The 18,339-nt window shown below is 41.9% G+C and overlaps 1 protein-coding gene across 1 annotated transcript in view; it reads left to right on the top strand.

Moving 5' to 3' along the window:
• The window catches only part of SLC17A5 (solute carrier family 17 (acidic sugar transporter), member 5), a 72,097-nt gene that overhangs the window by 45,723 nt on the left and 8,035 nt on the right, over positions 1-18,339 (top strand). Inside the window, exons 8-10 of the mRNA XM_011987116.1 lie at positions 4,475-4,607; positions 9,698-9,845; positions 18,027-18,117. Coding sequence (XP_011842506.1) covers positions 4,475-4,607; positions 9,698-9,845; positions 18,027-18,117 — 372 coding nt within the window. The remainder of the gene's footprint in view (positions 1-4,474; positions 4,608-9,697; positions 9,846-18,026; positions 18,118-18,339) is intronic.

Genomic DNA, 18,339 nt, shown 5'->3' with positions numbered 1-18,339 from the left:
AAAAAAAAAAAAAAAAAATAGCAAATTCTCAAAATCATATTAACAAAATCTCTTATTTTACTTATGAAGTATATTTAAAGATTACTACACTGATGTTTCTATTTGACATTTTCCAGGAAGAACTATGTATGGAAGAAATAAAATATCAATAGCTGGCCAGTAATTAACGTTGTGTACTTTAAAATAAGGATCTTTTATCTTGCATTCATAGACAAAAAGGTATTATCTTAATTAAAATTAAAAGAAATGTAAATATAGGACCTTTTTTCAGTCTGTAAAATAAAAAGAAATGTGAATAGAGTTTGAAAATAATTCTATAGTTATATAGCCTATTTTTTAATGGATTTTCTTCTTGAAAATCAATATATTATATTCATGAAATGACCTGGGTGTTTTTGTTTTTGTTTTTTTTAAATAGTAGAGATGAGGTCTCCCATTGTTGTCCAGGTTGGTTTCATACTCCTGAGCTCAAATGAAACTCCTGCCTCAGCCTCCCAAAGTGTTGGGATTACAGACATGAGCCACCCTGCCCAGCCATCAAATGGCCTTTGTTCAAAATAAAGTTTGCTTTGAGAACAATGGTGCAGGCATGCCTCCTTTTATTGCACTATGCTTTATTATACTCTGCAAATATTGTATTTTTTATGAATTAAAGATTTGTGCTAACCCTGCATGGAGCAAATCTGTTAGCACCATTTTTCCAACAGCATGTGCTCACTTCAGGGCTCTTGATCTTTGATGTTAATGTTGTAATTGTTTGGGGGCACCATAATCCTTCCCCATATAAGATGGCAAACTTAATAAATGTTGAGTGTCTTCTGACAGCTCCACCAACCAGCCATCACCCCATCTCTTTGCTTCTCCTTGAGCTTGCCTATTCCCTGAGACACAACAATATTGAAATTAAGCTAGTTAATAACCCTACAGTGGCCGGGCATGGTGGCTCATGCACCTAGCGCTTTGGGAAGCCAAGGTGGGCGGATTGCCTGAGTTTGAGAGTTCGAGACCAGCCTGAGCAACACAGTGAAATCCCATCTCTACTAAAATACGAAAGAAATTAGCCGGACGTGGCAGCTCGTGCCTGTAGTCCCAGCACCTCAGGAGGCTGAGGCAGGAGAGTTCCTTGAACCCAGGAGGCAGAAGTTGCAGTGAGCTGAGATCGCACCACTGCACTCCAACCTGGGTGGCAGAGCAAGACTCCATCTCTACAAAAAGATAAAATAAATAACCCTACAGTGACCTGCAAGTATTCAAGTGAAAGCAAGAGTCACATATCTCTCTCATTTTTTTAAATCTTTTATCTAAAATGTGTTATATTGAGATGGTTTTCCACTCATCTTGATTCACAGTGCTCTTAGTGCTGCTTCCTCCTGAAGGAACATCCTTCCATAAGCCTTGCTTTTTCTCTTGTAGGCTGGCAGAGGACAGTGGAACACCCAACACACAAAACTACTGTTTGTGCATGAGTAAAGACCATGGTGATTTTATAGCGTCCTGGGCACTTCACATCCACGAAGTAGGAATTGGTGCTCTGCACCAGGCATTTCTTCTTGTGTTTCCTCTTCTCCTCTTCTGGAGAGGGATGCAGGAGATTTTTTGCAAGAAGTGTGTTCTCATGGATAGGTTGTCACCACTGGAAACTCATTTTATTTTATTTTATTTTATTTTATTTTATTTTATTTTATTTTATTTTAAGACTGAGTTTTGCTCTGTCGCCCAGGCTGGAGTTCAGTGGTGCGACCTCAGCTCACTGCAACCTCCACCTCCCGGGTTCAGGCGATTCTCCTGTCTCAGCCTCCCAAGTACCTGGGATTTCAGGTGTGTGCCACCACACCCAGCTAAATTTTTTATTTTTGTAGAGACAGAGTTTTAGCATGTTGGCCAGGCTGGTCTGAAACTCCTGACCTCAGGTGATCCCTTTGCCTTGGCCTTCCAAAGTGCTGGGATTACAGGCGTGAGCCACTGCACCTGCAAAAAAATTGGAATCAATTTTTTAAAATAAATGAATACAAAGGATCATATCCTTGAAGAGAAACTGTGGAAGGTGCCTGTGGAATGTATAAATGCTGAAGACTTTAGTGTATTTAGGTTGTTGCCCAGGCTGGAGTGCAGTGGCACAGTCTCGGCTCACTGCAACTTCCACCTCCCAGGTTCAAGCGATTCTCCTGCCTCAGCCTCCCAAGTAGCTGGGATTACAGGCATCCACTACCACGCCTAATTTTTGTATTATTAGTAGAGACAAGGTTTCACCATGTTGGCCAAGCTGGTCTCAAACTCCTGACCTTAGGTGATCTGCCTGCCTTGGCCTCCCAAAGTGCTGGGATTACAGGCGTGAGCCACCGTGCCCAGCCAGGAGTTTTTAACATTGCAACTTGAAGTGGAAAAATTCAGTAACTGTGAAGAATTATCAACCTTATCCCACCAGGAAACAAAATCAAGATCAGAAAATTCACTTCTCTGATTTACTACAGCTTATTCTTTTTTTATTCTCCTACTAATATTTTGAAACCATTTATTATTATACAGGATTTTGCCACAAATAATGATAGATGTGATCCCACTATGCAGAAGTCTAAATGGAATGAAGTTTTTTTTATTGTTTTTTGGTTTTTTTTTCTTTTTGAGACAGAGTCTTGCTCTGTCACCCAAGCTGGACTGCACCAGGCAATCCTGGCTCACTGCAACCTCCACCTCCCAAGTTCAAGTGATTCTCCTGCCTCAGCCTCCCAAGTAGCCGGGATTACAGTCATGTATCACAATGCCCAGCTAATTTTTTGTATTTTTAGTAGATACAGGGTTTCACCATGTTGGCCAGACTGGTTTTGAGCCCCTGTCCTCAAGTGATTCTCCCTCTGCGGCCTCCCAAAGTGCTGGAATTACACGCATGAGCCACCGTGCCCAGCCAACCTTTATTTTATTTATTTATTTATTTATTTTTGAAAGGAAGTAGAATAGGGAGTGCTTGGTGATTGGATGTGAAATATGAGGAAAAAGAAACCATCAAGAAAGACTCTCAGAGGCTGGGCATAGTGGTTCATCCCTGTAATCCCAGCACTTTGGGAGGCTGAGGCGGCCAGATCACTTGATGTCAGAAGTTCGAGATCAGCCTGACCAACATGGCAAAACCCAATCTCTGCAAAAAATACAAATTAGCCGAGCATAGTGACACACGCCTGTAATCCCAGCTACTCAGGAGGCTGAGGCAGGAGAATTGCTTGAACCCGGAAGGCGGAGGTTGCAATGAGCCGAGATCACCCCACTGCACTCCAGCCTGGGCAACAGAGCAAGACTCTGTCTCAAAAGAAGAAAAAAAAAAAGACTCTCTGGTGCTGTTAAAAATAAACATGTGTGTGTGTGTGTGTGTGTGTAGTAGATAAACATGTAATGCACTTTTCAGTTATGGTTTTACTTGGCACTGATCTTTTAAAAGCAAAATGTGGCCTAGGTTCTTTAATAGATAAATTGTAAGAAAAAAATGAATGGAAGGGAATTTACAGATTTAAAAAGAGACATAAAAGACAAATGAAAAAATTTTTAATGGCCAAGACTAAACTGAAGTGTCTAGGGATGTACATTTGGGTGATGTAACTATAAATAAAAGTGAGTACGCGAGTACTATACACCAAAACAAGGTTAATGTTTATTTGAGGGGGGAGGAAGGGAGTTGTGATAGGACTAGGAGCGTAAAGGGTCTTCTGGCAAGGCTGGCAATGTTCTATTTCTTGACCTAGATGGTCATTAGAATGACTCATGAGGCCAGGCGCGGTGACTCACGCCTGTAATCCTAGCACTTTGGGAGGCCAAGGCGGATGGATCACAAGGTCAGGAGTTCAAGACCAGCCTGGCCAAGACAGTGAAACTCCATCTCTAATAAAAATACAAAAATTAGCCAAGTGTGGTGTCAGGCGCCTGTAACCCCAGCTACTCGGGAGGCAGAGGCAGGAGAATCCCTTGAACCCAGGAGGCAGAGGTTGCAGTGAGCTGAGATCGCACCCCTGTACTCCAGCCTGAGCGAGAGTAAGACTCTGTCTCAAAAAAAAAAAAAAAGAATGATTCATTAAGCTATGTGACTTATGTGGTTTTCTGCATCTGTGTTTTATCGTAAAAAATATTTTTAAAAAATAAATGAGAATGGAAGATGAAAATGTTCAGTAGGGAGAATCCATAGGCTAACAGGAAGGCTTGTCTTCTCCCACAACCCAAATCCCAGAGAAACGGTCGAGATTACCCGAAGCAGACAGGATTATGGCAAGCCTTATTTCCCTCTGAGACAGACTCTTAGGGGCTGCCTTGGACTGAACCCCATAATCCTTCTGAAAGCCAGACTTATTTGCTGTAATTATATAAAAAAATTAACAACATATTGCTATGCATTTCCTTTGCTTTCAAGTGGTGGTCACTGGCTGTGATGAATGTGTATGTTTTGTTTTTTCCTCTCACCATAATTAATCCTGTATCTTCTTATTCCTTCCAGAATGGGTTTTTATCTTCATTGCCTTATTTAGGCTCTTGGTTATGTATGATCCTGTCTGGTCAAGCTGCTGACAACTTAAGGGCAAAATGGAATTTTTCAACTTTATGTGTTCGCAGAATTTTTAGCCTTATAGGTAAGCGAAACAAATCAGGTTTTGTTTTGGTTTACAGTTATTTACCATGTTTACAGTTATTGGAGATAGGAAAACAAAGTGTGTTTCCCACTTTTGCACACAGTTAACACAATGCTTAACACAGAACACTTCGCTCTGATCACCAAAATGTTTATGTGGATTTCTCCCTACACATAACCAGTTCTGCAGCGGACACTAGCGAGGTGTCCTGCAATTCAGTTCTGACACAGTCCAGCTGGAGGTAGCATCACATCCTACAGGTTGAGGGCTCCGTTCTTCGGATACCAATCACAAGTCCCAGCTTGTGACCTCTGCTTCTGACTGACCGGCTATAAATCAGGGTTCCCATGACTCTCTTGTCAGGTTCAGCTAATCTGCTAGAGCATCTCACAGAACTCAGAGAAACACTTTATTAATGTTTACCCACTTATTATAAAGGGTATTACAAAGGATATAGATGAGCAGCCAGATGGAAAGCTGCATAGGGCAACATATGTGGGACCAAATAGGGAGTTTTCATGCCCTCTCCTGGAACACCACCCTCCAAGAACCCCGACGTCAAAAGTTCATCCAAACCATGTCCTTTTTAGTTTGTATGGAGACTTCATTAAGTGAGCGTGATTGATTAAATCATTGGCCATTGGTGACTGACTCACCCTTCAACCCCTCTCCCCTCTCTGGAGTTTGGGGGTGGTGCCAAAAGTCCCAGACCTCTAATCCAGCCACCATCCTTAAGCTGTATGGGGACCCCCAACCACCAGTTGTCTCGTTAGCATACAAAAGATACTGAAATTCCAAAAGTTTTAGGAGCTGTGTGCCAAAAACCAGGGGCAGAGACCAAATATATATTTCTTTTTTAAAACAATGTTTTAATAGAAATGGGGTCTTGCTATGTTGCCCAGTCTGGCCTTGAATTCCTGGCCTCAAGAGATCTTCCTGCCTCAGCATCCCAAAATGTTGGGATTACAGACATGAGCCACCACACTGGCTATATTTCTTTTCTTTTCTTTTATTTCTTTTTTTTTTTTTTTGACAGGGGATCACTCTTAGCCCAGGCTGGAGTGTGGTGGCATGATCTTAAGTCACTGCAGCCTCAACTTCCTCAGCCTCAGGTGATCCTCCCACCTCAGCCTCCTGAGTAGCTAGGACTACAGGCATGCACCACCATACCCAGCTAATTTTTTAATTTTTACTAAAGACGGAGTTTCAACATGTTGTCCAGGCTGGTCTATAACTCCTAAATTCAAGCCATCTGCCTGTCTTGGCCTCCCAAAGTGCTGGGACTACAGAAGTGAGCCACCACACCCAGCCCCAGCCATTTTGTTTAATTTTTTTCTTTAATGGGACAAGGCCTCGCTTTACTGCCCACATTGGCCTTGAACTCCTGGCCTTAAACAATCCTGCTGCTTCATCCTCCCAAAGTGCTAGGATTACAGGTGTGAGCCACCACGCCCAGCCCCCAGCCATATTTTTTTTAATCACAATATCACAACAGTTCAAGACAAAATAAAAATGATAATATTAGCCATTTATTTTGTTCACATAACAAAACACTACGATGCATTTAAATGCATTTCTTTACAATATGTTTCTTTTTGAATCATACATTTTGAGGATTAAGGTTTATAATATTTGCCGGGCGCAGTGGCTCATGCCTGTAATCCTAGCACTTTAGGAGGCTGAGGCAAGCAGATCACAAGGTCAAGAGTTCAAGACCAGGTTTCACATGGTGAAACCCCATCTACTAAAAATACAAAAATCAGCCGGGTGTGGTGGTGAGTGCCTGTAATCCCAGCTACTTGGGAGGCTGAAGCAGGAGAATTGCTTGAACCCAGGAGGCAGAGATTGCAGTGAGCTGAGATCACACCACTGCACTCCAGCCTGGGCAACAGAGTGAGATCCTGTTTCAAAAAAAAAAAGATTTATAATATCCTATTATCTCCACCATTGCTTATAATTATTTTTAAAATGGCTTGCTGTGCCAAACATCACCCCTCACAATTTTGTAAATCACTGTGCTTTCAGCTCAGACTTTGCAATGAATTTTTTATATCAACTTTAGACAAGATGTAATGAAAGAATTTTTAAGCCTCCATCCCTTTTCTAAGTGAATTCATTTTAAGTTTCAATCCAAAAATATTTACCAGCATTATTATATCAAATAAGGAGCTATAAATCAAATAACTCAAACCATAAATAATCATGTGTTTCAGACTCTACTTTCAGAAAGGTAATTTTTTTTTTTTTTTTTGGAGACAGGGTCTTGCTCTGTTGCCCAGGATGGACAACCATGGCTCACTGCAGCCTCAACCTCCTAGGCTCAAGCAATTCTCCCATCTCAGCCTCCTGAGCAGCTGGGACTACATACGGGTCACGACACAGCATCCGGCTAATTATTTTTTATTTTTTGTAGAGACATAGTTTTACCATGTTGCTCAGGTTACTCACAAATTCCTCGGCTCAAGCAGTCCTCCCACCTCAACCTCCCAAAGTGCTGGAATTACAGGCGTGAGCCACTGTGCCCGGCCTAGAAAGATAACTTTTAAATCTATGTAATTAGTTGGGCGTGATGGTATGTATCTGTAGTTCCGGCTACTCCAGAGGCTAAGGTGAGAAAATTTCTTGAGCCTAGTTGTTTGAGGCTGCAGAGAGCTATGATCACAACACTGCACTCCAACCTAGGCAACAGAGCAATACCCTGTCTCTAAAAATAGTTAGAAAAAATTGTACATAAAAATAAAACTAAGACAATCATTTAACTTTTTTAAGGTCCCCAGTAGAGACCCTGGAAGTCTCGGTGACTATACTTCAGTAATTACATAATAAAAAGACTCTAGCTGGGCTCGGTGGCTCTTGCCTGTAATCCCAGCATTTTGGGAGGTGGAGGTGGGCGGATACTTGAGGTCAGGAGTTCGAAACCAGGCTGGCTAACATGGTGAAACCGCATCTCTACTAAAAATACAAAAATTAGCCTGGTGTGGTGGTGTGTGGCTGTAATCCCAGCTACTCAGGAAGCTGAGGCAGAAGAATTGCTTGAACCCAGAGGCAGAGGTTGCAGTGAGCCAAGATTGTGCCACTGCACTCCAGTCTGGGCAAAAAGAGTGGAAAAAAAAAATTAGCCAGGCATGGTGGCACACGCCTGTAATCCCAGCTACTCAGGAGGCTGAGGCACAAGACTTGCTTGAACCTGGGAGGCGGAGGTTGCAGTGAGCTGAGATTGCACCATTGCACTCCAGCCTGGGTAACAGAATGAGAGCCTATTTCAAAATAAATAAATAAAGGAAATGAAATGAAATGAAATCAGACATGGTGGTGTGCACCTGTAGTGCCAGCTACTCAAGAAGCCAAGGCAGAGGATCACTTGAGCCTGGAAAGTCAAGGCTGCAGTAAGCCATGATCGTACCACTGCACTCCAGCCTGATGACAGAGTGAGACCCTGTCTCAAAAAAACAAGAAAATAAATAAATAATAAATTTAATTGAAATTTTTTTAAAAGTTCCTCAGTTGCAGTATATACAAATACAACATTTCCATCATCACAGAGAGCTATTGGATAGCACTGCTATAGACACAGAAGAACTGACAGCCCACTCATTAAGTCCCTTGTTGTATTTTATGCTTAACTGCCTGTAATGACCAATGTGTATTCTTATCAGTTGTTAATACTGGGGAGGATTCCTGCAGATTATGTGGGGAAGAAAAAAAAAAACCAAAGCCAGGCGTGGTGGCCCACACCTGTAATCCTGGCACTTTGGGAGGCCAAGGTGGGGGGGATCACTTGAGGTCAGGAGTTCGAGAACAGCCTGGCCAACATGGTGAAATACCGGCTCTACTAAAAATACAAAAATTACCTGGGTGTGGTGACCCAGGCCTGTAATTCCACTATTCAGGAGGCTGAGGCAGGAGAATCACTTGAACCCGGGAGGCGGAGGTGGCAGTAAGCCCAGATCGCGCCACTACACTCCAGCTTGGGCAACAGAGCAAGGCTCTGTCTCAAAAAAAAAAAAAAGAGAGAGAGAGGGAGAGAGAATGAAGACAGGGATTTTTAAAAATCTTTTTAAGACACAAGGTCTCTAGCCAGGCGCGGTAGCTCACGCCTGTAATCCCAGCACTTTGGGAGGCCAAGGCATGCAGATCACGAGGTCAGGAGATTGCGACCATCCTGGCTAACGTGGTGAAACCTCATCTCTACCAAAAATAAAAAAACAAAATTAGCCAGGCGTGGTGGCGGGTGCCTGTAGTCCCAGCTACTCGGGAGGCTGAGGTGGGAGAATGGCATGAACCTGGGAGGTGGAGCTTGCAGTGAGACGAGATCATGCCACTGCTCTCCAGCCTGGGCGACAGAGCAAGACTCCGTCTCAAAAAAAAAAAAAAAAAAAAAAAAAGAGACAAGGTCTTGCTCTGACAACCCAGGCTGGAGTGCAGTGGTGCCATCATAGCTCACTGTAACCTTGAACTTCTAGGCACAAGCAATCCTCCCGCCTCAGCCTCCTGAGCAGCCAGGACTACAGTTGTGCACCACCATGCCTGGTGAATTTTGTTTTTAATATTTCGTAGAGACAAGGTTTTGCTGTGTTGCCCAGACTGGCCTCAAACTCCTGGCCTCAAGTGATTCTCCCACCTCAGCCTCCTAAAGTGCTGAGATTACAGGGGTGAGCTGCCCCACCCAGGCAAGATGGAGTCTTTTTCTAACCTCATCCAATAGAGTCTATTATTTAGTTTATGTCCTTTGGTTATATGTATTTTAAATCACATTCTGTTGTCAGCTATTGCTTCTCTCTAGAAACGTATTTTTAAGTTGTTCTTGTCTCGTTCTTCTCTAACACCATGGAATTTTAGCTGAGTTTTGGCCACACGTAGATTTAACAACATTGCATAATGAGATTTTCCTTTTATAGTATATTAGTTGTATTACGCCCATGTTTTCCAGCAGTTTTGTTTTGTTTTTCCATGAAATCTGTTAGTCTTCCAGGCAATATAGTGTTTCTACAGTAGGTGGCAGCAATTTCAAATTTCAGACTTATACCATATTAAGGCAGAGCAAATATTAATGCTGGGTATTTTTCCCTTTTATAACTTTTTAACTCTAGGAATGATTGGACCTGCAGTATTCCTGGTAGCTGCTGGCTTCATTGGCTGTGATTATTCTTTGGCTGTTGCTTTCCTAACTATATCAACAACACTGGGAGGCTTTTGCTCTTCTGGATTTAGCATTAACCATCTGGATATTGCTCCTTCGTGAGTACTAATATAAAGATTTGCTGTGATTGACTTTAAATTGTATTTTTAAAAATCCTGATAAAAGGCCAGACGCGGTGACTCACGCCTGTAATCCCACCACTTTGGGAGGCCGAGGCGGGCGGATCACCTGAGGTCAGGAGTTTGAGACCAACCTGGTCAACATGGCGAAGCCCTATCTCTACTAAAAATACAAAAATTAGCCAGGCATGGTGGCGGGCACCTGTAATCCCAGCTACTCAGGAGGCTGAGGCAGGAGAATCACGTGAACCCAGGAGGCAGAGGTTGCAGTGAGCCGAGATCGTATCATTGTACTTCAGCCTGGACGACAAGAGCAAGACTCCGTCTAAAAAAAAAAAAAAAAAAAAAAAAAGCCCTGATAAAATAGATATAACATAAAACTTAACATTTTTAAGTATACAGTTCTGTGGCATTAAGTGTTCGCATTGTTACATAACTAGCACCACCAACAATCTGTAGAACAATTTCATCTTCTCAACAGAAACCGTACCCATTACACACTATCTCCCATTTCTCCCTTTTCCCAGGCCCTGACAACCAATATTCTGCTTTCTGCCTCTATGGATTTTACTACTATAGGAATGACTTTAAATTCTTTACAAGATTTTAATTTACACAATAATTAAAGCAGGATGTTGTTTCTAAATTTAAACTTTTAACTGTCATCACCTCTGTCCACAGTGCTCTCATTAGAACATTGCAATAACTCATTATAACTGTGTCTGTTCACCCAGCTAGACTAGGAACTCTGTGAAGGCAGAAACTCCCTTATTGTCCTCAGGGCTCACCATAGCACTTGGCATGCAGTAGGCATTTTGTCAGATGAATGAATGTCAAAGAGTAAACCAATTGATTTGTCTAACTGTATTACCTATGTGCAAATATATTTGTGTAGCACTTGATAGTTTACACATCACTTTCATAAACACTATCCATTTTACCCTTAAAGCATGCCTATGAAGTATTTTTGCCCTATTTGAATGCTAAAGAAACTTAAGAGAAGTGATTTATCTTACAGCACACAACTAATATAATAAATGATAGAGCCAAAGCTTGAACCTAAAATTTTTACTTTTAAGCCCAAAATTCTTTCTACAGCTACCTCTCTGGAAACATTCTTTGAGCCACATACTTCTAGAACCATTTTGTGCCAGTTGACAAGGTAAATAAGGGAGCTGTGTAAATATTTTAACCCAAAAGTTTTAATACACTTTATTTGTAAAAATAATGGATATGAATTTATTTTGGAGAAAAGACAGATGGACTCTTACACTCTTTTCACTACCTCAAAATCTTCACACCCGGACTACTACAGAATCTTCTGATTTCTATGAATCCTCAGCCTCCTATCCCTTCAATAAATACTCTTAAGATAAGCTCCACTCTGTCACCCAGGCTAGAGTGCAGTGATGCCATTGTAGTTTACTGTAGCCTTGAACTCCTGGGATCAAGTAATCCTTCCTGCTCAGCCTCCTGAGTTGCTGGGACTACAGGCACACATCACCATGCCTGGTTCATTTTTCAAAAAATACTTTGTGGAGATGGGGTCTCCCTGTCTTGTCCAGGGTGGTCTCAGTCTCCTGGCCTCAAGTGATCTTCCCACCTCAGCCCCCGAAAAGTGCTAGGATTACAGGCGTGAGCCACAGCGCCTGGCCAAGACTTGAGGTTTTGTCAAGCCTAGAGTTGACGAACAGTCAAAGGGATATGGGAATTGAGAGTTCAAGAAATAGTTCTAGGCTATGTTATCACTTAGGATGTTTTTAGTTGAAGTATAGAAATTCTAACTCAAACTGGGCTGAACAGCATAATCTATTGATTCACTTCATTGTATCCAGAGATAATAGGCTTCAGGCAAGAGCTGATATCCAGCTGCCTACTAATATCACCATAGATTGTTTCTTTCTCACTCTCTGTCTTTTACAGTAGTAGTTTTATCCTAAGACTGGGTCTGCTTATAAAATCACACAATGAAATGATTGCCAGCAGGCCAGGCGCGGTGGCTCACGCCTGTAATCCCAGCACTTTGGGAGGCCGAGGCGGGCGGATCACAAGGTCAGGAGATCGAGACCACGGTGAAACCCCGTCTCTACTAAAAATACAAAAAATTAGCCGGGCGCGGTTGTGGGCGCCTGTAGTCCCAGCTACTCGGGAGGCTGAGGCAGGAGAATGGCGGGAACCCGGGAGGCGGAGCTTGCAGTGAGCTGAGATTGCGCCACTGCACTCCAGCCTGGGCGACAGAGCGAGACTCCGTCTCAAAAAAAAAAAAAAAGAAATGATTGCCAGCAACAATCAGGACTACATGCTTCTTCATTCACATCAAGCAGAAAGAAAAAGATATTTTCCTCTCTCAACCATGGAAATAAGTCCTGGGCTTCATTTTGGTTGACCCAAACTGAGTCACATGAACCAACCCCAATGGCCAAGAGAATGTCATGTGACTTTAGGAAAATCAGCACCTACCCCAAAAGTTAGAGGTCAAAGGGTCAGTGCCCGTCAGACGTCATTATTGCTACACAGATGGAGGTGGAGAGTGGGAATGGATGCTGAGGAATCCATCGGTAACCTCCACTATAACACATGAAGATGTGAATAAACATGAGTCATTTTTGAGTCAGGCGCGGTGGCTCACGCCTGTAATCCCAACACTTTGGGAGGCTGAGGCGGGTGGATCACCTGAGGTCAGGAGTTCGTAGACCAGCCTGGCCAACATGATGAAACCCTGTCTCTACTAAAAATACAAAAATTAGCTGGGCATGGTAGCACACACCTATAATCCTAGCTACTCAGGAGGCTGAGGCAGGAGAATTGCTTGAACCTGGGAGGTGGAGTTTGCTGTGAGCCGAGATTGCGCCACTGTGCTCCAGCCTGGGTGACAAAGTGAGACTCCATCTCAAAAAAAAAAAAAATTATAAGGAACATAAAATTGGTTCAGCAGCCATCCAGCCAGAAGAAGGTGGTAAGTTACCCACTCCATTTAATAAATCTGAAAGGTAGCTTAGGATTCATCAGGTTCCTGAAGTCTTGTCAGAATCTCTGGAATCTGATGAGGGCCCCCAACCCTGCTCTCTTGAACTGGCAATGAAAGAAAATTGGATCATCGGATAAAAATTGGAGCTCTGATTGGCCAGGTGCAATGGCTCATGCCTGTTATCCCATCATTTTGGGAGACCAAGGCGGGCAGATCACCTGAGGTCAGGAGTTCAAGACCAGCCTGGCCAACATGGTGAAACTCTGTCTCTACTAAAAATACAAAATTAGCCAGGTGGGGTGGTAGAACCTGTAATCCCAGCTACTTGGAAGGATAAGGCAGAAAAGCACTTGAACCTGGGAGGTGGAGGTTGCGGTGAGCCATGGCACTCCAGCCTGGGTGATAAGAGTGAAATTCCATCTCAAAAAAAAGAAAGAAAATTAGCACTATTGTCAAAGGATGAAAATAGAAAAAAAAAAAAACAAATATCCATGGTACCTACCTAGTAAGATCATTGTGAAGATTAAATAGAGCACACACACAACACTTTGCTCATAATGCAATAAATGTATTTGCATATAATGCAATAAATGTAATTGTTTTCTGGCTAACTTTGAGTCAGGTGTGGTGACCAGGGTCACAGATCAATCCAAGTAAAATATTAAAGTGATGATTGGTGTGCTTTCAGAAAGGAAAATGCTGACCACTAAAGAGCCACCACTGGGTCACTAAGAGCCAAAATGGCAAAACGGTCTAATTTCTCAATGTAATTTTTAGCCTAATAGAATAAAGAAAATATAGTAGATTTGATATGTCAGGACTTCAGCCAGGTCTCCTATGATAGATACCCTTTTGGACAAGGTGGAGAAAGATGAATTGGATGTACAATTAGATAAATTTGTCACTACTAAATTTCAGTGTAATAGCATGCTGATTAACGGATCTAGTCATTTGAGAAACACTGTGCCAGGCACTGTACCAGATGTTGAAGACACAAACATGAAAGTAACATGATTCCTGCTGGCATCTGTGTACGCTTAAGCTGGCCTGGAGGATGGTGCTTCATGTCATGAAGTATAATGCTGGACAGGCAGCAGGTGGAATCCTGTGCCTGAGCTTCAACCATCAGGTGGATGGTTGAAGTCTACATCTTAAAGACCCAGGTCCAACCCTGAAATCTTATGAGTCTTATAAGCCAAAAAAGACATTTATCTAGATATCATAAGAAGCTAAACAGTTTTAGTAACATAAATGATGCCAGCAAATAGTTGTAGCAGTTAGGAGGATGGTAAGCAAGTGCCTTTATGCCTCAGATAATGAGGACTGCTGTACTTGCTCTCAGCTGACTGAGACACAACTATTCAAATGGAAGTAGGCCGGGCGTGGCGGCTCACGCCTGTAATCCCCGCACTTTGGGAGGCTGAGGCAGGTGGATCGTTTGAGGTCAGGAGCTCCAGACCAGCCTGGCCAACATGGTGAAACCCCCTCTCTACTAAAACTAAAAAATTATCTAGGTGTGGTGGCGGGCAACTATAATCCCAGCTACTCAGGAAGCTGAAGCATGAGAATTGCTTGAACCCGGTAGTTCGGAGGTTGCAGTGAGCAGAGATTGCGCTACTGCACTCCAGCCTGGGCTACAGAGCAAACCTCAGTCTCAAAAAAATAAAATAAATAAATAAATTTCATCAAAGTCAAAAGTATTATTATTATTTGTTGTTTGTTTCGTTTTGTTTTTGAGACGGAGTTTCGCTCTAGTTGCCCAGGCTGGAGTGCAATGCTGCGATCTCAGCTCACCACAACCTCCGCCTCTTGGGTTCAGCCCAAAATCGAAATTATTTATCTCCCTTAGAGAGAGAGAGAGTGTGTGTGTGTGTGTGTGTGTGTGTGTGTGTTTTTAAACCTTGCAGTTCTAGCTCAAAGGATAACTTTCTTATATTTTGATTCAGCTCTTCAGATGAGCTTTTTAGTGTCTCTTTTCCAACTGGGATTTCTTGGTTCAAAGCACACCAGTTATTTCTAGTTGCAGGAGTCTTGGCTACGTGGCTACGTATCTTATTGGGGGTTACATATCTTATGTTTTTCATAGTTGGGCCCATTCAGTGTAACACTCTACTAGTTAGAACAGGAGCACTCGAGGACCATAAACAAGCATTCAACACCAGGGCTTGTGGTGAAAAGTGAAGCATGAGAAAATTTATCTTTCCTACAGATTGGGTTCAGTGATTACTGTTTTTTTGTTTTGTTTTGTTTTGTTTTGTTTTTTTAACAAGGTAGCATTGTAGATTATAACATTATAATATTAAGTACTGATTCAGAATCAGACAAATTGGGTGACATTTTATGGGTTTTTTTCATCTGTAAAATGAAGATAATCCATCTGGTTGCGGTGGCTCTCACCTGTAATCCCAAGACTTTGGAAGGCCAAGGTAGGATGATCACTTGGACCCAGCAGTTCAAGACCTGGCTGGGCAATATAGCAAGACCCCATCTCTAAAAAAATTAATAAAATTTTAAAATTTAAAAAATAAAATGAAAATAATCGTACCTCATGGGGTTGATTTTATAATTAAAATGATATAATATGATATATAAAACCCTTACAAACATGTCTGATATAAGGTTTTCCAATAAAAAGTAAATAGATACAAGGTTTTCCAATAAATAATATTCCTATTAACATATAAATGTGTACTTGGATTTTATAGGCCTTTACTTCTATAGACTGAAATAGAGATTTTATTTTATTAATTTATTATTTTTTGAGACAGGGTCACCCCCTGTCACCCAGGCTGGAGTGCAGTAGCAAGATCATGGCTCACTGCAGTCTAAAGCAATCCTCCTGCAATCCTCCCACCTCAGCCTCCTGAGTAGCGGGTCTACAGCATGAGCCACCACACCCAGCTAATTTTTGTGTGTGTTTTTTTATTTTTTGTAGAGAGAGGGTTTTACCATGTTGCCCAGGCTGGTCTCAAACTCCTGGGCTCAAGCAATTCACCCACCTCGGCCTCCCAAAATGCTGGGATTACAGGCATGCACCACCACACCTGGCCCCAAAATAGAGATTTTTCTATGGTAATTTTGTTGCCTGGATTCATGGGAATTAGATAGATTTTCAGCTATTAATTCCAATAGTATTCCAACAGCACAGACTCCAGACTGAGTCCATACAACTTGTTTTCTTCCAAGTAGTCATCAATCTTTCATGGCCTGTCCTGGCCAAGTGAAATATAAGTACTTGAATGAGCTTCTTGTTGCTGACATTTAGAATTTCACGGCATTCGTCTGCACTTAATATCTGTCACTGGAAAGGCTGGCAGCATTGCAGTTGACTCCTCTTACTGCCAAGGTGTTAATGGTTTAAAAAGAAAAAAAAAAAAAGAGAGGCTCTGCCAAGCTTGGTTAATTTAGATACACTCCCTAAAGGGGATAAGCCAAAAAGATCTGTGCCTCATGGTTTTGTTATAGTGCTGTGTGTATGCACAAGTCTTGAACATAAAACTTTGTGATCTTTATACATAACCAAATTAGTTAAGCAGAATTTTTTTTAACTGAACTCCTCCACCACCTTTAAGTGTTTTTTTTTATTTGTTTGTTTGTTTGTTTTACCAAAAACATTAAACCTAAATCTAATGAACGCCCTAGGATTTAGAGTCTAGAAACTATCAGTGTACAGGAAATACAGGAGGTATAAAATTATGCAAAACGATACCTAAGAGATACAATCTTCACAGTCCAGAATTCATGAATATATACAGGACAAACATCCTAGTAAAGAGACAGCAATTTTAGGCCGGGTGCAGTGGCTTACACCTATAATCCCAGCACTATGGAAGGCCGAGGTGGGCGGATCACCTGAGGTCAGGAGTTCGAGACCAGCCTGACCAACATGGTGAAACCCCGTTTCTACTAAAAATACAAAATTACCCAGGTATGGTGGTGCATGCCTGTAATCCCAGCTACTCAGGAGGCTGAGGCAGGAGAATCACTTGAACCGGGGAGGTGGAAGTTGCAGTGAGCTGAGATCATGCCATTGCACTCCAGTCTGGGCAACAAAAGCAAAACTCTGTCTCCAAAAAAAAAAGAGGCAGCAATTTAAAAAATGAATGATTGGGCCAGGTACAGTGGCTCACACCTGTAATCCCAGCACTTTGGGAGGCTGAGGCAGGTGGATCACCTGAGATCAGGAGTTCAAGACCAGCCTGACCTACATGGCACGCGCGTGTAGTCCCAGCTACTCAGGAAGCTGAAACAGAAGAATCACTTGAACCCGGGAGGCGGAGGTTGCAATGAGCCGAGAATGCGCCACTGTACTCCAGCCTGGGTAACAGAGACTCCGTCTCAAAAAAAAAAGCAAATTAATGGAACAAGTAAATTGTATGTTTTATATGATCTCATGTCTATAATAATATACTCGAAATATATAGAGATAGCAAAAAATAGGATATTACAAAAATGTTAATGTTGATTATCTCTATGAGGAAGAATTATAGGATTATAGGTAATTTTACTTATTTTTTCTTTTTTCTTATAATTTTCAAAAATTAATTACAATTGAATTTTCAAATCAGGAAATAAACTTTTTTTTAACTTAAAAAACTTTAAGCTAGACATGCCATGCTTTCTGTATGAAAATGATATCTCAGAACTTTCCTATATCGTTATAAAAGGGGTTATTTCCATGGCTGTGTTCCTCTATGTAATGTTAAAATGCTACTTAACTATTGAAATGCAAGTTTTTCACCAACTGAATATAAAATCCCATTTCAATAGGACATTTTATTTAGACATAAAATTTCACAAGAACACAACCTGGAGCAGAATAGCTGTCTATTGAAAGAAGCGGCCAGGCGCGGTGGCTCACACTTGTAATCCCAGCACTTTGGGAGGCTGAGGCAGGCAGATCACTTGAGGTCAGGAGCTCGAGACCAGCCTGGCCAGCATGGTGAAACCCCAGCTCTACTGAAAATACAAAACTAGCCCAGCATGATGGTGCATGCCTATAGTCCCCGCTACTCAGGAGGCTAAGGCACGCTTGAACCTGGGAGGCAGAGGCTGCAGTGAGCTGAGATCATGCCACTGCCCTCCAGCCTGGGCCACAGAGTGAGACTGTCTCGAAAAAAAAGAAGAAGGAAAGAATGAAGCTGTTTAAATGTGTAGCACAATAATAAACTTCTATGAAAATGTTTCTACAGGTATGCTGGTATCCTCCTGGGCATCACAAATACATTTGCCACTATTCCAGGAATGATTGGGCCCGTCATTGCTAAAAGTCTGACCCCTGATGTAAGTAGATAATTTGCTTGTAAACTGGAAAGGTTTTGGAGCTGCACATCTGTGTCAAAGTTCAGTGTATTTTAATTAAGTGTAAAATTCTAAATGTTCTTATGAAATTCTTTTTAGCAACAAAAAGCTAAATGCCTTAATGGATGGGAAAGTATATTTTCAAAGAACACTTTTTGGATTTTAGACAGAACAATAGAACTAAGTCAAATGAAGACGTAGCTG

The sequence above is a fragment of the Mandrillus leucophaeus genome, unplaced genomic scaffold (genome assembly GCF_000951045.1).
Source record: "Mandrillus leucophaeus isolate KB7577 unplaced genomic scaffold, Mleu.le_1.0 Scaffold300, whole genome shotgun sequence".
Taxonomy (NCBI): Eukaryota; Metazoa; Chordata; class Mammalia; order Primates; family Cercopithecidae; genus Mandrillus; species Mandrillus leucophaeus.
Note: the sequence above shows the minus strand (reverse complement) of the source record. Positions and strands in the feature narration are given on the sequence as shown.